We start from the raw sequence: 22690 nt of genomic DNA on the forward strand, positions 1-22690 counted from the left end.
GTATCAAATTATTTTAAAACTAAGTTTTCTTTTATTTACTATATTTTAAATTTAAATTTTCTGTTTTATGGATAGAAATTTAATACTTCAATATAATTCAAATAGCAACATGAAATAAAAAAAATTAATTTATTCTTCATACAGTAAAATAATGGGTCTTATTGTTCTGGTCAATGAGAGTTTATTACGGATTATTGGAGCACTATGAGTTTTAAACATTTATTCCTTGGAAAACTTGAGCTCATATATAGACATTTATTTCACATATAGATCTGTCATGGATCTTGATGCAATAAAGCAGGCTGTTTTGTAAATGTTAAAAATTATAAGATTTCATTAAACAAAAGTTCCTGCAAATATAAGTATTAAATAATTAAGTGTAGTATGCATTTGGTTATAATTAAGATCATATTGACCTAATAGGCGCATTTGGAAGTTTGCATCTAACTTTACAGAATTTCGCAAAAAATATTACCCACTTTGTGTATTTATTTCCTTAAGAAAATAATTTTCTTTGCATCTTATGATGCCTTAGCATATTGTTAATGTTATCACTTATTGTTTTGGATTTTTTACATGAAAAGATAAATACAAAGTAGCTTTGCATCAGGTGTCACAGCCCTGTCAATACATTTTAAAAAGAAATAGAGGGTAAATGTTAATTTGGCAGTTCTTTACAAGTTTTTGTTCTACTCTTTGTTGGGTCTTATTTACAATTTGTTTTGTATCCTGTAGTTATGTAAAATTAATGTAAAGTTGATTTGTTTAAAAAATTTTATTTATATTTAATTTTTAAATGTTATTAAATTATAACTAATTTATTTAATGTAATTTTATATTAAAGTTTCTAACAGTAAAATAATTACAATTGTCTGTTTATGTATAAGTATAATGTAAGCAAATTTTGGATAAATAGATAACAATAAATAGTAAAAACAATAACAAAAACTAGATAACAATGATGTTTCTTTTTAACCAATTGGTTGCCAACCACCATAAAAGATAGGTGGCAGTTTGAAACTTCTGACAGACCCCCTAGAGAGTGGCATCTGTTTGGTCAAACTTGGCAGCTTTTTGACGGTAGGATACTTGCCAGTTGTGACCTTGACAGGCATAAGCTTGAGAGGCATGTATTCCACCACTTTAATTGGTTCCCCTGGGTAGCCACTGTAGGTTGGAAGATTTTTCACAACTATAGATTTTTTCTTTGGTGGAATTGATGGAGTTTGTGTGGTGACTGGCTGGAATTTTGATGATGAAAGGGAATATACTAATGATGCTGGAGGAGGGGTTGTTGTAACTACTCCTGGTAAAGATAATGATTCTACAAAACTTGGAGATGGTTCTTCTTCATTAATGATTATGTAATGATTATTTCCTACAGATCTTGGAGTTAAATCTGAGTTTGATTCAACTAAAGATTCCTCACCCCAAACAATATTAGAAGAATCAATTTTGGGAGCTGGTTCAATTGTATCTTCAGGTATAAATGGATCAATTACTTGTTCAGTTTCATCAAATATCTTTTCAACAATATCATTTAAATCTTGAAGATAATCTTCATCAACTATTTCTTCCAACACACCATCATTATTTTTAAGAACTGTTACTGAAGATTTAGCATCTTCATCTTCAAAGTTAGCTTTTCCAGTCCTGACAATATCAGTGTAGCTATTAAGTTTTGTAATTATAATGCTGCTGTTATCTTTCTTTCTCTCACCTCCACTCAGCATTGATAGAACAACTGGTTTCATGGTGCCAAGTTGAACTGACTGCCAAACAGTAATTCCATTCTCAAGACCCTCAATTGGCTCAGAACCAGGTTGAATGTTTTCATTTGATTGATGATCAAGCTTTACTATTGTAATTCCTGTTTTAGGCTCTACAATATCTTCAGTTGGATAAGTAGTATATTCAAATGAATCATCACTAGAAGCTGGTGTATTATAATTAATCTCAGAAATATCAATGTCTTGATTGTGATTGAATACAGGCTCTGGCACAAATTGTTTAAAATGGCCATAACTTGCAAGATTTGGTTGATGCTGTAAAGGATAATGATTTTCTTGAACTATGGGGTTAGAATAATAGTAGGGTTGGCCATAGTTATAGGACAACTGACTTACTATAGGCTGAGCTTTTGGCAAGGGTTCAGCTAAATTAATAAAAGTGCTATCAGTCACAGCTGTATCTTCATTGTTTCCATCTTCTGGTACCTTACTACTCTCAAAGAGTGCAGATTCAGTTTCTGCATATTCACTGGTAATTGTTGTAAATTCATCATCATTTGAAGCAGGATCTAGTTGAGCAATCTGAATTTGAGCAGATTTGTCTAAAAAGTTAGTAAAGGGTTCTTCACTGTTTGGTAGATATTCTATTGAGGCCTGTGTATATTGATTTTGGATACTTGGATATGCAACTGGATATGGGTTGTCCTCATTTGCAGGATATAAGGCAAAATCTTCCTCAAGGGAAGGAATATAAGCAGGCAATGTTACTTCTTGAACAACTGATTCAATTTCTTTAGTGTTTTCACTGTGATTGTTAGACTCACTGTTTCTGAAGGACTCACTATTTGTGTACCCTAGTGTGTTTTCATTGTGAGTAATTTCTTCTTCTTGCAGATAAAGAATTGTAGCTACTTCATTTTCTGTTTCAGATTCAATCGTATCTTCAGTAACTCTGTCAGGATTATAGTAAATAGGTTCTATTTCAGAATCATCTTGTCCAGTTAAATTAAGATCATTTAGATCATTATCTGATTCAGATTTTAGTTCATGAATGTCAGAAATATTCTTGTTTGAGTCAAACACAAGATGTATACCATTAGGATTTAAAACAGTTTCATGTGATATACTTTCACTAAAAGATGAATCATCATAGTTGTTGAAACTATCTTGTGTAAGAGCAGCATCAGCAGTAATTCCCTCAACTATGACAAGGTCTTCTTCAGGTTGAATGTGAATAGCTGTTAATGGGGTTGTCTCTGAAATATCATCATTTGTAATCTCCTCATAGTGAATAATGTCTTCATTGTTCTTATCAGATATTGTGTGAATCAGAGGCTTTTGCTTTTGATCAAATGTTTTGCTGACAGTTGTTGGAAGTTCAGAGACAGTTTCTTCTCCATTGGTTATATCAGTATCATTGTTGTGGTAGGCAAAGATATCAAAGCGTCCATCACCTCCTCGAACAAACTTTCTTTTTTCTCTTTGAACCGGATTTTGTTGATTTTTAGGCCGCAAGACAACTGGAATTTTTTTAAATGTTGTTACAGACTCAGCTCTGGGAGGGGAATGTGGTGGTGGTGGGTCATTAATAATTCTAGCATGTCTAATCAGCTCCTTGTAGGCTGCTTCCCCTTCATTAAAGTTAATGTTTGATGGTTCAGGGTTGAATAGGTTACCAGGAGGAGGTGAGGCATTGGTATTTTCAAGGTTATGCTGGTTATCATAGAAAATGTTGACAACATATCCTTTAGAGTCCCTGTTGACTTGGTAGCTCACATTCTGCAGTTGGCCGCCAGGTAGTCTCACCTAAATTGCAAAATCAATAATTTTTATTAAATTTTACTTTAGGAATGCTGATTTGCGTTTGTAATATATCAATGCTATATATAATTAAATTTAGAATGATGTATGTCTGTCTGTCCGTCTGAAGCCTAAGAACAGCTGAACATTTAACAGCTATTAAATTTTTGACAAATTGTTTGTATGTCAAAATTTTCCTATTCATCTGATTTTTGGATGCGATTCCTGGGACATCAAGGTGCAATATTATAAGCGTAGCATCTCTTTTATAAGTCCTAAAAATGTAAGTATGTCCCTAATCCATATATTTAAGCAATTTTGCAACAAATTTTAATGGAATTTTGTTTATAACTTTTATTTAATTTTCTTATTAATAAGTTCTGACACTGCAAATGTTCATGTTCGTTTATCCCAAGAGCTTTTAAGATTTAGAGGTTCTATTTTATGGATGTTTTCATTCTTGTTCAAATATTACCTGATGATTTTCTGTTCTGTTTTCGTCTGTTGCACTTTTTTCTTCATCTACAAAATAGAAAAAAAATAAAAAAATGTAATGTTTCAAGTGTGGCGTCGAAATCAGTCTTGTACCTGATAATTTTGACACGCCCCTCAATCCAAAATTAAGGGAGTTGTAATTGTTACAGCAATAGCATATTACAGAATGTGTTCCTGTTTTGTTGGTCCGGAGTGGAAACCGTATTAAGCATAATTATATGAAATATAATATCTAGGTAAATGAAAATATAAAATTTAATTTTTGGGGATAATCTTTCTCTCATCTTAAGAGATGCTTAGTTTACCTATGCCTAACCTGACCTAGGTAATAAACAAACAAAGAAAAATTACCCACCCCTACAATTCATGGCCCTAAATTTCAATATTAATAATATATAAAGTTTCTTTATAATAATTTTATCATGATAAATTATGAAAAATATCTTTTTGCGTGCAAAATTTAAATAGTGACAATTTTGGCAAAATAGTTTTATTTTCTGTAAATCATGATACTGGACAATTTCCCTTAAATTTTGAATGATACACATCTCCCCCCCCCCCCCCCCCCAAGTTTATATACTAATCTATAATACAAAGTAGAACTATGTCTGTCTGTCTGTTTGTCTGTCTGTTTGTTTGTAGCGAAGGATCTCGCTAACCGCTGAACCGATCGGGTTCTCCTTAAAAGGGTAGATTCTCTATAAAAATTGTAAAGAATTTTAATGAATATAATAGATTTGAAATCTGCATAATTTTTTAAGGAATTTTTATAAAATTCGTTTTTTGTATAATTCTTTATCTATAAGCGCAAATACAAATTAAGTTAAATAATTTTGACATCTAAGATTGGTGGATTGAAAACTATCTGCGCCCTGATTGGAGAAGCTTAAGTTGACGTACATCATTCAACCAATAAGAGCGCAGGTAGTTTCAAATCCACCTATCCTATTGGTCAAAATTAATTAACTTAAATTGGATTTGCGCTTTTAAATAATGAATTATATAAAAAACGAATTTTATAAAAAATCCTTAAAATTTTATGCAGATTTCAAATCTATTATATTCATTAAGATTCTTTCCAATTTTTATAGCTTATAAACTAGGCGTTCCCAAACATTTTCCCCATTTTTATTTGATTTTCAGAAATTTCGAAATTGGGGGTGTAGGCTAGAATTAATTTATTGTCCATTGTCTGATCCCTAAGATTGTTAGGTTTATTGCTTTCAATTATATATATTACTAGAAGCTACGCCCCTAGCATCTAGGAGCTCTATTTTAGAAGGGATATGGATTGGTACAAAAATAGCCTAAAACCATACCTAGACTTTTTTATACAGATAAAATACCTTAAAACCATCCCATGAGATGTAAGAAGCTTCACTGTAAAGGAGGACCATATCGGTTCGGCGGTAAGCGAGATCCTTTGCTACAGACAAAAAAATCTTAATACTTTATATATTAGTACTAGCGGCTTCGCCCCTAGCCTCTAGGGGCTTTGCCCCAAGAGGTTTAATCAAACCAATTTTTCGCAATTTAGATTTTGAAAAATAAATATAAAAAAAATTTCTTTGGGGGGGGGGGAATTTTTTTTAGGGGGGGGGGGGGTAGTCGACCCCACTATTTTAATTTTAGTTTTAAAAAGAAAAAAAAAAATTTTTTTTGGGGGGGGGGGTATTTTTAATTTTTTGGGGGGGTTGGGGGTGTCCAACCCACCAAGAAAATAGTTATAAACCCTCCCGGGACCTATGAGAAGCTACCCTGTAAAGGAGAACCCGATCGGTTCAACGGTTAGCGAGATCCTTCGCTACAAACAAACAGACACACAGACAAACAGACACACAGACAAACAGACAAACAAACAGACAGACATCGTTCTACTTTGTATTATAGATAGAAACGTGTGTTTTTAAACATTTTATTGATAAAATGATAATTGTCTTTGTTTAAATATAGCCAATACTATGTAATTTTAATCATATCATGTTCAATTTTTATCAGGAATCTAAAGGGATAAACCATTGGGATAATTATAATAATAACTAGTGTAATATTGTTTTAAAAGTGTCAGGGACAATGAAATGAATAAGTATAAATTTTACCTTTCTTATACAAAAATATAAACTTTATCAAAGGAATCTTTAACAAACTTAGACTTTCATAATAATTTCAAAGACTATTAAGACTAGCAGCTGCGTCCCTATCACCTAGAGCATTTGTATTAAAAGAAAAAAACAGCCAAAAGCTTTTCTAAAATTAAGAACCGGGTTAGGTGGTAAGTAAGATTTCAACCTTATATTGTAGGATAGTGGAAATTGCAACTGAAAAGTTAATTGCAAAACCTAATTAATGTATCCTTTCATATCTCACTGTAAGGGAAGCTTAAAATAGGTCCTGGGATGGTTTTATCATCTAGGTTTAAGTCTTGAAGTGTTTTTTTACAATTTTTCTTTCCATGGATACTTTTTGGACTAGATAGCCCCTGAGCGCAGGAGGATATTAATCTATCAATTTATATCACCTTTCCCTACATCCCTGCAGCATACGGAAGTACGGAGTGAGGGAATTTTACATTTCTGCGAAGATTCTTGCTGTGTGAATTCAATAATTGCAAGCACAGGCCAATTTTTTATATCAAAGTTATTCATACAGGTTTGGTTGTTATATGATGCGCTCAAAAGACAGAATTATAAGATTTTGCGGTTTATCAATCCAAAAATTTTAAGCATAGGTCAACATTATGCTGCTTCATCAAGGTTTTTTTAAAAAGTTATCTATAGAGGTTTGGTCATTAATTGGTGCGCATAAAGGCAAATACTATTGGTCAATGTTATAAAGAAAGGTTTATCAATTGTTGATAAAGTTGTGTGAATTCAATTATTACAAGTACAGGTCAGTTTTTTATATCAAAGTTATATTTACAGGTTTAGTTGTCAATTAATGTGCAGTTTATTGATCCAAAAATTTCAGGCATATGCCAATATTAGGCTGCTTCATCAAGGTTATTTATAGAAATTTTTAGCTGATTGATGCGCACAAAGACCAAACTAATCAAGTCAAGGACTTTTATTAGGTTTATAAATTAATTTAATATAAACATAGACTTATGAATTCAATAATTGCAAGTACAGGCCAGTTTTTTTATATCAAAGTTATATTTTCAGGTTTGGTTGTTCATTGATGCGCAGAAAAGATAAAATTACACAGTTTTACGCAGTTTATCAATTCAATAATTTTAATCACAGGCCAATATTTACAATTTTTACATGGTTTATCAATCCCATAATTTTAAGTACAGGACAATAAAATATATATCAAGGTTGTTTATAGAGGTTTGGTTGTTAAGTGTCGTGCACATCAAAACTAAATTATAAATTTTATCAATTCATGAATTACAAGAAATGGCCATTTTTCATGTCAAAGTTGTCAGAAGAGGTCTGGTTATTGAGTAATGTGCAGAAAGTCAAGGTTTGTCATCTCATTAAATAAAGATTTATCCCTTTGATATTTTTTTCTTTTGGGTTTAAACATTTTTTCTAATCATTGAATAACATAGAAAACCTAAACTTCATAAAATTACTAGAAATTTCCAGTCTTATTGTTTGACAGGTTATGTCCTTGATTATTAATACTATAGCGTATTATTCTTATAATATAACCCTTATCAATAACCTTGATTGAACCAAAATTCTATTGTAAGTGAGGAACAATGAATAAAGAATTCTAACTTTGATTTTCACACAGTGTAGATGTTTATTCTCACAGTGTCCTACGAGTATTTTTATAATTTTTACGATGAGTTGTGAATATGGATAATTGCAAAAAAGTGCGGATTTTTTATGGTGGCATAACAACTCTATATTTTTTTTTGTAATTTTTATTTTTAATTTTTAAAAGCGTAGCTTTTCTATAACTTAGGTCGGTCCGACCGTAAAGGTTAGCTCTTTTCGTTAATTGAGACATGTTAGAAATGTGGTTGTGGGGAAAAAGGTGGGTCCGGCTTTCTGGCATATCTCAAATTTGGCGAACTTAAAACTTTGCAACGCCTAGATAGAAATTATTTTTTTCTAGTTAGAATATTTACATTCTATATTTAAATGCACTAAAAATTATTAAAGGATTATTATTTTGTATATCAAAAACATTAATTTGATTTTAAAAATTAGCGGTTGTATCGGAGACAACTTCGCAGGAAACTAAATAACATTCGTGTTACATCTAGGATGACTTTAGAGTTTAAGTTTTAGTAGCGAATTTACTCTATGTTTAACCCTAAACGGTCGGTACCCTTTCTGGACCTTAATAGGTTTGGGGGGGGGGGGGGTTAAAGTTCCCCCCTATTAAACAAACATCCTGTTATTTTTTTATGAGGATTGCTAAATATTCTTTTTAAAAGCGAAGCTTTTCTATAATTAGGGTCGGTCCGTCCGTCCGTCCGTAATGGATAGCTTTTTTTGTTAATTTAGGCATGTTAGAATTGTCCTATCGATTTCAAATTTTTAATGGTGATTCCTTTAATAGTTAGGTACGATTTAGAAAGCGTAGCAACTCTATAACCATTACCAAAATGTCCGTACGTCCATTTTAAACATGTTGATATTTTTACTTTTTTAACAACTAATTTTTTGTGATCTAATCATCCGATTGATCTGAGTTTGGTGTATTAATTCCTGGGACAACAAACTATAATGTTATAAGCGAAGCAACTCTATAATCAAGTCCTAAAAATGTAAGTATGTCCATAAACATTATCCTGTATTAAGCAGTTTTTCAACAAATTAAATGTTGACAAAGAATTTTAGCCTTCTATCTTAAATGGCAGCTTAGAAAATCACATTATTGTTTATTGACTGACAGACTGATGGACAGACTGACAGACAGATGGACAGACATCTCAATATCTCTAAAATTAAGCTCAGAGCCTAAATTTTTAATGTTTGTGTGGGGTCTTTTGCTCAACTAGCTCCTAAAAGGAAATTCCCAATATGAATTCTGTATTGATTACTTAGTACGGTTATGTTAAGAAAGTTTTCTGGAAAAAATCATCTCAATATTTCTAAAAATAAGCTCAGAACTTAATTTTTTAGTGTTTGGGGGTCTTATGCTCCACTAGCCCCTAGAAAGAAAGTCTCAAAATGAAATCTGTAATGATTACTTAATTGGTTATGTTAAGAAAGTTTTCTGGAAAAAAAATCATCTCAATATCTTTAAAAATAAGCTCAGATTTAAAATGTTAGTGTTTGGGGGGTCTTTTGCTCCAATAGCCTCTAGAGGGAAAGTTCCATAATGAAATCTATAATGATTACTTAGTACGGTTATGTTAAAAGGTTTACTACAAAAAAAAATCATCTCAATATCTTTAAAAATAAGCTCAGAACCTAAATTTCAGTGTTTTGGGGTCTTTTGCTCCACTAGCCCCTAGAAGGAATGTTCTAAAATGAAATCTGTAATGATTACTTAGTTTGGTTATGTTAAAAAAGTTTTCTGAAAAAAAAATCATCTCAATATCTTTAAAAATAAGCTCAGAACCTAAATTTCAGTGTTTTGGGGTCTTTTGCTCCACTAGCCCCTAGAGGGAAAGTCTCAAAATGAAATCTGTAATGATTACATAGTTTGGTTATGTTAAAAAAGTTTTCTGGAAAAAAAAAACATCTCAATATCTCTAAAAATATGCTCAGAACCTAAATTTTTAGTGTTTGGGGGGTTCTTTTGCCACACTAGCCCCTAGAGGGAAAATCACAAAATTAAATTTTTAACGTTTTATGGGTAGATCCAGTCATGTAAGAGAGTTTACAAAAATAATTAGGTTGATAACTAGAAAAACAAGCCAGGGCAAAATTTGCTATTGAATTTCATTTCCTATAAGTGTACTAACTTCCCCCCTCCCCCCTTATTTCATTTTTTTTGCCAGCCGCTAAATATTAAAACAGCTGTAGAGCGGCCAATTCTAAAGCTATGATAACCAAATTTTAGGACGAACTCTTAGTTTACATAACAAAAAAAATATTTTTCTGACCATCGCCGAAAACGGCAAATAACGGAAACCGCCATTTTCGGCGTTTACGGCGGTTGCCGACGCCAATTAAGTTTTTTATATGTTTATGATTACAGTAATAGACTACATACAAAATTGGCTGGTCTAGAGCTGTTTTTCTCCACTAGCCCCTAGAGGGAAAGTCCAAGGATGAAATCTGTAAGTGTACAAACTCCCACCTTAAATTTTTTTATGGAATATGGATATGATTATACATGAATTATAATAAAATTAACAAAATTAATCTATTATTGCCCTTTGGCGCATATCTTATTACAGACTTCCTAATTTGGCAACATCCATATAAGAAAACCTCTGAAATGTAGGACAAACGAACATAAACACTTGTAGCGTATCAGAACTTAATAAGAAGAATACTAAACACAGGTCTAAAAAAATTTGAAGTAAAGTAAATTTGTTGCAATCTTCTTTAATACAGGAGAATTTTTAAGGACATTTTTAACTTATTTATAGAAATGATTTGCTTATAACAATGTACCTTGTTGTAATAGGAATCAGAATCCCAAAAATTAGCTGAATAAATAAAAAATCATCATGTTTTAGATGTACTTTCTAGTAACAATTATAAAGTCAATTCAATTCAAAAACCATACCTAATTATTAGAGGAATCATTATACAAAGTTTGAAAATAATAGGACAATTCTAACCTGTTTAATTTAACCAGAAGAGCTAACTCTGCCAGAATAATAAACTTACATACAGACAGACAGACTTTAATTATATAAAAGCTTTGCTTTTAAAAAGCTGATATGAATTTACTCACTAACAGAATAATACTGATTAATTTTCCAATATTTTTCTCAACCAGAGTACACTTGAACAGAATATATTTGTTTTATTTTTGAATCTTTAACCATTTGAGGGTGAGGAGAAAGTTGAATGGCAGGAAAATGTTGGCAAATAAACTAATTTTTAAAAGCAAATCTACACTGCAACTCACTTTGTTTTTTCTCCCTGTTAATCTATCACTCTGTTTGAAATCCTATAAGGAAAATACCTAAAAAATATAAAAAATTAAAAATAAATGTAGTAAAAAAAGTTACATTAACCCTTTACAGTCGGGCCCCTTGCCGCACCTTAATCGGTCAGGGGGGGGGGGCGTTCAACGCCCCCCTTATTATCTCAGTTCCTGTCAGAGCTAGAGGGCTAAATTTTTTTGTGCAAGTCCCCTGTTTGATAATGAATTTACGACCTTTTATAAGTTTAAGTCAATTTTCGCTTCCTTCACCCTTTTATTTAACAACCTTTGTTTTTAGGTCTTTTTTTACTTAAAAATTTCAAACGGCTGTAATTTTCTTATTTTTGTAGCTAGAAGAAAATTTTTTTTCCAGAAAATGTTTATCTTTATGTAAATTTTACATTAGAAATATCAAAATATAAATTTCTGCGGCCGCAGCTGTACTTGGCAGCTGCAAGCCGCCGCAGTCGGCGGTCGGCGGGAAAACGGCGGCGGATCTTCATGAAATTTTAATATGTAATGTAGACATGTAAGAAAATCTTAAGTTTAAAATTTGAAGTCTCTAAGTCAAAAATTGCGGCCACAGGAGCCTTTTAAAGATTTCTGGAGACCTGGAGGATTAGGACCTGCAGGATCATACCTGGAACCTGAAAGTGACTTGAACACCTGTATTTTATATAAGGATGTACTACTAGAGGATTTTTTAGTATTTTGGCATGATAAAATGCTTTAGTCAAAAAAATATTTTTGCTCTTTACCTGGATGACCCTGCCAGGTTTGCTGGCATCCTGTGCCCTCCAGGATGGAGATATTCAAAAAATTCCGACTCTCAGTTATGTGTCATACCCATACTTAAAAAGTCAAGCAGTTTGGGCTCTTTATCTTTCACACACAAAAAATGAGATAGAAAAAACAGGATGGAAAAAATGGAAAATGAGATAGAAAAACAGGATAGAAAAAAATGCCCCCACCCCCCGACCGTTAAGGGTTGACAGACATCTAAATTATAGATAAAATTCGCCAACAATTTCAAGATCCATATTTCAACTCCATTTATCCCTGCAAACATAATTTACATTGATGCGAATACATTTAAACACATGCGACGCATGTGAATTAATTGATACTTTATCTAAAGTCGCTTGTAATAAAAGATTTAAATATATCTATGTATATAAAATACATTAATATACAGATTTTAATTTTTGTTTAAATTTTAATTATTGGTGGTGTTTAAACCACTTTTTTGAACAACGCCCCCATAAAACGTTTCCATGTATAAATTGAAGAAAAGTACATTAAGCTATTAAGTACATCGATAAAGTATTTTTTTTCTTCATAGTATTTAAATTAATTTTTGAAACAAACTTAGAAAAAAAGCTTTTGAGATTTTAATAATCATTAATTAATTCTTTAAAAAAAAAATAAATTAAAATATCTGAAAATTTGCCGTTAGTTCTTAGTTGGTATAAAACAAAATAATTTAGAGTAGCGGGGCTACTCTATTACTATTAATATTACAGAAATTTTAAATGAGTAGTAAGTAAATATCATAATATTAGCACCAGTTTTGTTAGCTCAGGCATTTGGAACCTTGTTTTCACTTATTATCCACGGAAAGATGTCTATAATACGATGTGGTAAATTACTCAGCTAAATTTATTTAGGATCTACAATATTTTGATATACATGATACAAAATATACTTTTTTTATTTAATGAAAAAAATATATTTCTTTTATTTCATGAAAAAAAACATTTTCTACTTTTCATCCCTTTTGTCCTTGTTAAGACAGTATAAACTTTGTACAGCAGAGAAAGAGTGGGCAATGACAATAGTCCCCAAAGTTTTAAATAACGTTTCTTATTTATTAGCTTAACAATTTTGGAGATTGAGTCAATTTGAATTGGTTGCATCAATAGGTTGAGTGTTCACACTTTTTAACCACAAATTTTAATCTACATAAGGGGTTATTCTAAGTATCATCATCGGGGATGTATATTAATTTATCAGCCATTGTCTTATCCCTTTAGATCCATTACACTCACTACTGTATACAACTTCTAATTTAATTTGCTTTTGTGTATTGATAAAACAATATGCTTATGTGATAATATGCGGAAATGACCGCACACCGTTGAATTGGTCTTTTCCCTCCCAACTAATTTGTTTCACTACGCCTCCCACTGTATAAAAGTAGTCAGTAATTAAGAACGATAAATCATGAGATATTTGATCATGCACCTCATGCGTGGACCCACCATATTCCCCACAACCAGAAATGTCCTATCGATTTCAAATTTTGCATTATTATTCATTCAATAGTTAGGTACAATTTAGAAAGCGTAACAATTATATAATCGTATAATACTATGTGATCAAACGTAAAACATAAACGATCGTAATTTGTGCAATAGACATTGTGACAAGCACACATACACTAAACTACTTTCCAGTATGTCTTCGAAACCGATTAAAAGTTCCGCAGGATTAGAACAAGTTCTCAGCCATACTCAAAAATTATGTATTGCTCGTATCACAGACAATTTTCCACGAAAACTTTAATAAACTTCATAAACTAAAACCAGTCTTGTTAACCCGGGTCTTCGACCCCTCAGTTCTAACAAAACTGGTTTTAATCTTAAATTTTTTTTATATTTAATATCCGTGGAAAGCTGTCTTTATTACGATGCTATAACTAACTATAACGATAGAAATAGGATTCATACATTAAAATCCGTTGCTTATGGCCTAAATTTATAATAATTATCAAGCAATAAAAATGGTAAAAAAAAACTTTATGATTTTACAATGTAGTATTGTTAATAAGGAAGGGCATATGAATAGACTTTTGTGTACTGAAGGGTAACCTATTATTTAATGTAGTATCTTCGCCTAGTGTCTTTAGAGTATCGTAGTGTTTACAAAATATAAATATATTCAGTGGTGTGCACAGTGTTTTGTCAAGGGGGATTTCAAAGTATGCCTAGAAATTTTGACACCCATATAAGAGGGATGTGAGCTTTATGGGGTTGTAATGCAGATAATAAAAGGGGTGTTATTTTAATGCCAGGAGGGTGAAAACACCCCCCTAGATGGCCACCCTCCTACATCATCAATATACTCAAAAGTCAGACAAGCGTTCTTTGATTGACAAATTGATATAAAAAACCCCCTAAAGAAAGGCGCGGGGGTGTAACTATTTTACTTGACCCCACCTGTTTTTTTTTATGGGAGTATAGGGGGGTGTTTCAACCCCACTTCTACAACTTCTGCACGCTTCCGAATAAATTTATAAAAAAATGACACTTAAATAAACACAGATCCACGTATGGCCCTAACCATCATATAAAATCTGTTTCACATAATCAATCAGATTATACAAAAACGTATGGACTATTTTTTTGAAAGCCTAACTTTAATTGCTATAAAACAAGGATGACAAAATTATGCAAGCGAAGCTCTTCCGATAATTTTCAAAAGATATTTATAAGAAAACTAAGTCAGAGAATGACAATGAACGATTAGAATTATTGGTTGAAAAGTTTGGACAACGCTAGCTTTGAGTCAGCTCATACCAATAACGAAATTAATTCGAAAGAAAATCACGAAACCTATACGTGTTTTTCAGCTGTCGTTGGGGGGCAACACATCGTAAAATTGACAACCTCTCCATTTGCCCCCCAAATATTTTTTTAGATTTATTTTGCTTGTTGGTTATACCTTATTCCTGGCTTTGAGTAAACTAATGAAAACTAATAAAAGTACCTAAAGTTTTTAGCCAAGAACAAGTTATTGTTTTGACAAAACTTTAGGTACCAGTGTAATTTATAATTTTTTTTCTCGTATTCATTCGAATCCGGTGGATAGGAACCGGTTCTCATCCATACGAAAAAACTATGTCTAGCATCGTATTATATCCAGTTTTCTACGAATATAGAAATGTACAATCATAAGATTAAAACCAGTTTTTTAGCCGGTGCCTTCGGCACCACGGGGCTAAAAAAACTAGTTTTAATCTTATAATTGTACATTCTATATCCGGGGAAAGCCGTTTATAATACGATACGAGAAATAACTATTCCGATGTCTAAAATTAATGACAGAGAACCTTCATTTTATAAAATTATAATTGTACATTCTATATCCGGGGAAAGCCGTTTATAATACGATACGAGAAATAACTATTCCGATGTCTAAAATTAATGACAGAGAACCTTCATTTTATAAAATGAATCTTTAATTGTATTCTGATAAAAATTGTAATAATTCGGCATATGGTCAAATCATGTTTAATTAGTTCACAACAAATTCTTGGCCATTTTATATACAGGAAAACAAGAACGATAAAAACCATAACTTTTTTTGTATGTAGTGTTTCGAGGGCCAATTTATATTAGGAGGAACACTTACGTAAACTGTTATTAATCTTCCTTGACCTAAAAGAAACTTTACTGTAAAAGGAGAAACATATCGGTCCTGCCGTTTTAGAGATCTTAAGCTACAGATACTGACACACCTGCTACAAGGACTGGCCATGCAGAAGTAATAGGAAGAGTAATGTATATCTGCTTTTCTGTTTTTAGCCTAAGTTCTCGTTGATCACTTTTACAGAGAAACTTCTGATAGGTGCAGGGAATTGTTATAATTATTTTGGGGATGTTACCTTCCCCCTCTTTAAAGAAATAGAAAAAAGTACATTCTCAAATTTTTAAAAATCTTTTCTTTTAAAACCTAAAAGGAAAATGAATGTTTGACTTATACCACCCGCCTTCCATTAAGTGCCCATAAGAGGCCTCTAGGGGGCGTAGTCGCTGGTATTCAGGGAGTAGGAGAGGGGACAATGGATCGAATATTCAATTTTTAAGAGTCTCAGACTTTGGGTACTGGCTTAAAGGGAATGTGCACGAATTCAGCAGGTTCTGACTGACTTTGGGTACTAGCGCATCAATGCCCCGGTAACTATAGCTGAGTTAGTTTTCAAAATAGCAGACAGAAATTTGTTATAAAATGGCTGGTTTCACCAAATTTTTTTTCCAAAGAAAATGTCATTTCTTGGATAGAAACTCTACTGTGATATTTATGTATTACACAATCTAAGAACCCCTTGAATTTATGTGGCAGTTAAAAATATATGAGAAGGGTTGACAAAGTTCTAAACAAGATTTTTCTAGTGATTAACTACAGAATGTTTACTACATTGTGATGTATTGGTAATTTAATTTTCAAGTAAATTATTCTTTTCTTAGATCTAATTTTGTTCTAAATTATATTACCATGATCTCTTTACAATTTTGGTCAAATTTTTTGGATAAATCTGGTTTTCATTGCTTTTCAGCTAAAACTATTTAATTGAATTTATAGCCCATTGTCCCCTACCTTACTTCCTGCTGGTATTAGAAAATTTAGCCTTCTAATTTATTTTCAATTAAGATTATCTTTATTTTTCTAGACAATAGATTTAAAACTTATTTTTATAATATTCATTTAGACACAATCCTTCATCCTAAAAAATTCAACTGTTTACAGTTAACACATGACCTATTACATTAATGAAATGTAGACAATTTTTAACCATTAATATGGTCTGATTATTGTTACATTTTGTTGCTATTGGTACAATTTAGAAATAGATCATCTAGACATTATAAATTTATTTTCAAGACAAATTTTAGTATACTCAAGGGAAATTAAAAGCAATTTAACTAAGTTTTTATACTTTAAATTTAAAAATTATAAAAGTAGTCCAATAGTATTATCTTTTATGAATTTATCCTTTCTCATTCAAAGACATTTGATAAAGAAAAGCTTTTCTATAATTAGGGTCAGTCAAAAGCACCTGTCTGTCTGGGATTTCTAGGATGATTACCGCCCCTTCCTTATGTAAAGTTAACCCTCAAAATGTGGGTGTATTAGCGACTCTCAAAGGTTTTAGAGGGGCCATACCCTCCTCTAAACAAACCCCGATAAATAATTGAAAATTTTATTTTTTTGTTACCTGTTTTGGATCTAAGTTCTGTATACTGATAGAAATAGGATGGACTCTTCAGAAAATCTCGTCTAAAAATATAATTAATTAGTGGGGGGTGGGGGTAGGGGGGGGGGGGAGTAAACCTCCAAATAAAATAAAATGATCCTAATATCTTAAATTCTTGTGTTCTTCTTTCTATTTCTTTTTCTTTTCCTCACTGATGATTCCTTTTGTGTCAATCCATGATTTTTTGTGCTTCGCTACTTATGGATGTTGTCATCCTTGTTTATGTTTAATTTTTGGTTGAATGCATTTTCTGTCTATAATATTAACTAATAAGGTAAATTAAAATATATGAAATGTGTAGTGTATATTAATTAATTAATTAAATTCTTTCAGTTAAAATTAAAATAAAATTTTTTGTTATAAAATAAGTAATCTAAAGAGATAAGCTTTACAAAATTACCCCTTCTGTAGATTACAATTAGTGGTTGAAACGTTTGGACAGTCAACTTAATGAAGCAACATATCAAAATTCAGTTGAAAAGTCCCCAAAGTTGTTAAGTTACCAAATTAAGAAATGTTATTATAAAACTTTGGGGACTAGTGTAATGATGTCGCCTCGCTCCCTGTAAAAAAAGAAAAAAAAATATATTTTATATTTTATTTCTTGCTTTTTGGTTTAGGCAATTAAGATAAGAAAATGTTTTAAGAAAAAATTTTAGTACACAATTATAGAATATAACCAAGGATATTTATGTACATAAGTATTGGAGCAATAATAAGAAATGTAATTTTTTTCAATTAACTCAAAACCGTTACATCTTAATCTTTGCAGCTTATAAAAGCCCTACAAACCAGTCACCAAATAAGCCAACAAATTTCAATTTAGCTACACGTAGGCCGTGGCTTTGCCAGGATCTTTTAAAAGATACGGTATAAAGGAGAACAATATCGGTACAGTGGTAAGCAAATTCCTGTGGTACAGACAGACACCCAACCACCAACATTGTTGCTTGTTAGGGATTGTGAAGAAGTTTTGCTGTAACCTTATCCTTTTTCGTTGCAGAAACCAAACTTGAACTTGAGGACATTATATTAATGAAAATTGTTATGTTGTTATTATTTCATTATGCAATTCTGGAATTTTACTTATAACAGGGATGACAACATAATTAAGTAGCGAAGTTAATTGATTACTATTTGTTATAAAGCAATTGTTAGTTCTAATAAAAAGAGAGAGATAATCCTTTTTTTAAAATCACGAAACCTTTATAAAAATAAATATTTGAAGACTGACTGACAGATCGATGTACTAGGTCAATTAAATACTGGATGTTCTTTAATACAGGAAACCATCAGCAAAAAATCAGCTATCTATTTTAAATAGCAGCCTGTAGAATCACATTTTCCCCATAGCGTTACGAATAAGTGAATTATAGAGTATCTCTGCTACTAAAAAAACATGCCTCTTTATAAAAGCTACCCTATAAAAAGATTTTGTCTGCATCACTCAATAATCCTATATACTAAAGCAGTAAAGGCTATTTTGAACGGTGGCTCCTTTTCCTTTTTACTTAATATAAAATAAACATTCCCCTTCCAGCTAAACTTTTTATATAAAATTAAAAACTGATCCAAAGGTATCCACTACCATCCTATTAGGGCGAAGCCATTAGTAAAGGAAAAAAGAAAATAAGATTTAAAATATATAACAATCTTTAAAATTTAGATATATTAATGATTTGTATTTATTCTATTTATTACATCATCCAAAAGTTTTCAATATTTGAAAAATATAAAATTTTGTAAAAGTTAAATTAAGATATATTGATTCAAATATCATTATATTCTAAAATTTATAAATATCAAAATTAAGGAATATAGTATAAAAAAATGAATAAATGATGGTGGTTTTACTCAAACATATTTTGGACCAATGAGGAACCTCCCCCTTATTTTTTTATGAAAAAAAACATATATCTAGCAAAGCGGTGGACTTTAACCATGTTGGGACCTAATCCCTTTGCGGTACTATCCTTGCCATTATAACCTTTATCTCAACTTACAAAACCTATAAAAAAACAAGGCTGAAAATATCCATGAAAGCGAAAGTCTTGTAAGTCTAAGAAAATTGTATATATTTTTTTCGTAAAATATCGTAAATACGGAATACTGTATAAAACTTACTTTAAGATTTTTAGGAAATAATAATAAAGTGTCTTTTATCCCATAGAAATACGGTATTATTTGAATGACTGACGGACACAGACGAACGGCTAAAGGTAATTATAGAATAGCTTCGATACCAAGAATTACTTGGAGAATTACCCTGTATGTCTAGGGGGCTAGCACTGACATGATGATACCCCAGAACAACAAGGAATGCTTTGTATTACCTGGGAGAATTATCCTGTATGCCTAGGGGACTAGCACTGACATGATGATAACCCAGAACAACAAGGAAAGCTATGTATTACCTTGGAGAATTACCCTGTATGTCTAGGGGGCTAGCACTGACATGATGATACCCCAGAACAACAAGGAAAGATTTGTATTACCTTGGAGAATTACCCTGTATGTCTAGGGGGCTAGCACTGACATGATGGTACCCCAGAACAACAAGGAAAGCTCTGTATTACCTTGTAGAATTACACTGTATATCTAGGGGGCTAGCTTTGACATGCTTATAGCCAGAAAAACAAAGAAAGATTTGTATTACCTTGGAGAATTACCCTGTATATCTAGGGGGCTAGCACTGACATGCTTATAGCCCAGAGCAACAAGGAAAGCTCTGTATTACCTTGGAGAGTTATCCTGTATGTCAAGGAGGCTAGCACTGACATGCTCATAGCCCAGAACAACAAGGAAAGTTTTGTATTACCTTGCAGAATTACCCTGTATGTCAAGGGGGCTAGCACTGACATGATGATACCCCAGGACAACAAGGACACACCACCACCACAGCGTCCAACTCGACCATAACAACATTATTCACAACTTCCTTTTATTATTTTAGCAGTTCTGAATTTTTCAAACGTGATTATTAATTCCTGAGAAAATAGAGGCTTTGAGAAACAGCGTATACTGTCCAATAAAAAATGACGCCATACAATACAAATGACCAATGATAGGCCAGTATAAATTTACCATTGGTCAGTCACAATGTATACTGGCCTATCATTGGTTTTAATTAAGGAGAATGCCCTTCCTTAAAAATAGATGTTTCATACAAGAGGACAATCGGTTATAAAATATCTTACATAATCTGCTTTTAACATAGATGTACTAGCGGCTGCGCCCTTATCCTCTAGGGGCTCTTTATTCTAAGGGGTAGGAAAGAGCTTCGATGCTTTTATGAAGGGAAAATATCATTTTAATGCCTAAACCACCAATAGACTCATAAAAAACATAGAAAAAATCCATGAAGCTTGGCCGCTATATATCATGGCAAAAATTAGATAAATTCTAAAATCCCGGAAAATCGGACTAGGCCCAAAAAGAAGCTTCCCTAAAAATTATAGACCGTAGGTTCTGCGTTCTAGAGATCCTAAGTAACACAGACAGACAACTACATTTCACGTTTAAAGCAATAAATAATCACTTTTCCTATAAATTTAGCTGCTTTTTGTAAAAATAATTTTCTTTGCACAAGATGTCAAATTTTCTATCTCTGCATAGGATATATATTTTCTATCTGACAGCAATATTGTAACTAGCGTCAAAACGCTAGTGAAGTCTGAATAATATCTAGATAGCAAGATAGCTAGAGCCATCCATCCATCCACTTACAATACACACACACACACACACTCACACACACTCATAGACAGAAATGCATACACACACAAAATTTATTTGCAACGATTTTCTCACGTTAGAATTGTGCGTATTATTTGCGTAGCCAAAATAAAATTAACTTTCGTCCGTATGTCTCAACTTTTTAACATTTATTGTACCAGGTAGGGAGGGGAACTTACACTGGTACCCAAACACGCTTATCTTATTCGTTGGCTCAAACTATTGGGAATTTTATTGAGATGTGATTAGTTGATTTCGAGCTGGTATGTAAACTTTTCTACTAATAATTTCAATTTACAGTAGGGGTATTCTTGTTTGTCATCATTGGGAATCAATTCAATTTATAATTTATTGTCTTATCCCTTAAGATCCCTGTATTTTAAGAATTCAATACCCATGTTAGTCTAAAGGCGTTGTATTGACAATGGCAAGGGTAAATATCGACAATACATTAAAAAATGGTTGTTGCTGAAGAATTATCGGAAAAACTTTATTTTAATAAATGATATTTAGTTTAGTTTTTTCAATAAGATTATTTTGGTCGTATCTATGGATGTTGTCATCCTTGTGTTGATATATAATAGCTGTGTATAAAAAATGAATAAGGATTATTAGAAGAATATACTTCGACAAAGGGATGCGGAGCCATATCTTTTTTTTTTTTGGGGGGGGGAGGAGGCAAATTTTAAAGGGAGGATGTAATTAATGTTCCCTTTGGTGGGGGGATAAAATTGGGGGATGCGTTAATAAACTTTAAACAAATCTCCTTTGAAAATTCCACTTTTGGTTTACAAATTTGTTTTACCTGATTTGTTAAAACTAAGGGCCAGGGATAAGGGATAGGAAACCTGGCCATAAAATAGGTCTCGGCCTGGTTTTGAAAGGGATCATGCAACTTTTACCATTTGCCTAATTTAATGACCTTACTAGCGGACGGCTCATATTGGCTACCGCTCTAAACCAATAGTGTTCTGTGATTTGGGCTTGTTTTGTATCAACCAATCACCAATTGGCGGCGCCAATTGGTGATTGGTTGATACAAAACAAGCCTAAATCACAGATGGCGGAAATTTTAGAAGCAGACAATTCTAGAAAAAAAAATGATTTCGTCTGCTACGAAAAAATAAATATAAATGGTGTTAGATCACATTAGTTTAATTATTAAATCTGCTTAGAGTTAAACATTAAAAAAGGGCCATATAGAAAAAACAAAAATAACGGGATTATTTTTTTGGAAAGAAGGTAGCTACGAATTTTCATTTGGTAGTTTATAAATTAGATGTTGTATTTTGAATTTTAAAAATTTAGTACGGAATTGATACAACACCTTAACCCTAATTTTTGTACAATACAACACAGTACAGATATATCATTACATTATAGTATCCAAAGAACTTGATAGAATGTTACCCAAGTGCATATTTATTTATTTATTTTGAATTTTAATTAGCAATGAAATTTTCAAATAAAATTTTTACTCATTAATAAAAATGCAAATAATACAAACTAAAATCTGTCTGAGGGAAACCCAACGATAGCAGTTCAAATTACCAAAGTAAAAGATAAAAATTTTGGGAGAGAAAAAACTTCATTTTAACAAAAGCCATTAATATATAGGTTTATAAAAAGTTATGTTTTTTACTTTAAACTAGCTACCTGAATTTGATTCTATACTTTATCTACACACACACACACAGCTTTTTTATTAGCGTTTAGGATGAACCACTGCGTCATCCCAAAACTGGTTTATTAGGCCTAGGCTTGAAATAGGCCTGAAATAATATTTTCCTATGTTTCCCATCCCTTATCCCTGCTAAGGGCTTGGAACTATGGTCAGAATCGCTTAAAATATTTGGAGAGGTTTTAAAGGTTTTGGGGATGC

At 31.9% G+C, this 22690-nt stretch overlaps 1 protein-coding gene across 1 annotated transcript; it reads right to left on the reverse strand.

Annotated features, from left to right (window-relative positions):
• Positions 1-815: 815 nt before the first annotated feature.
• On the reverse strand, positions 816-20034 carry LOC145326737 (uncharacterized). The gene is made up of 4 exons (XM_080170119.1): positions 19892-20034; positions 17035-17096; positions 4006-4052; positions 816-3536 (listed from the first exon to the last, which is right to left on the reverse strand). The coding sequence occupies exons 1-4, from the start codon at positions 19996-19998 to the stop codon at positions 972-974; spliced, it is 2781 nt and encodes a 926-aa protein (XP_080026245.1). The 5' UTR covers positions 19999-20034; the 3' UTR covers positions 816-971.
• Positions 20035-22690: the final 2656 nt, after the last annotated feature.

The sequence above is a fragment of the Acartia tonsa genome, chromosome 8 (assembly GCF_053477335.1).
Source record: "Acartia tonsa isolate MP-2025a chromosome 8, ASM5347733v1, whole genome shotgun sequence".
Taxonomy (NCBI): domain Eukaryota; kingdom Metazoa; phylum Arthropoda; class Copepoda; order Calanoida; family Acartiidae; genus Acartia; species Acartia tonsa.

Coding starts and splice junctions, on each gene's coding strand:
- LOC145326737 (XM_080170119.1), bottom strand. CDS start 19,998: ATGTTGTTATGGTCGAGTTGGACGCTGTGGTGGTGGTGTGTCCTTGTT. Junction 4,053..17,034: donor AGAACTTAGATCCAAAACAG/GTAACAAAAAAA, acceptor TCTATTTTGTAG/ATGAAGAAAAAAGTGCAACA. Junction 3,537..4,005: donor ACAGAACAGAAAATCATCAG/GTAATATTTGAA, acceptor TTTGCAATTTAG/GTGAGACTACCTGGCGGCCA.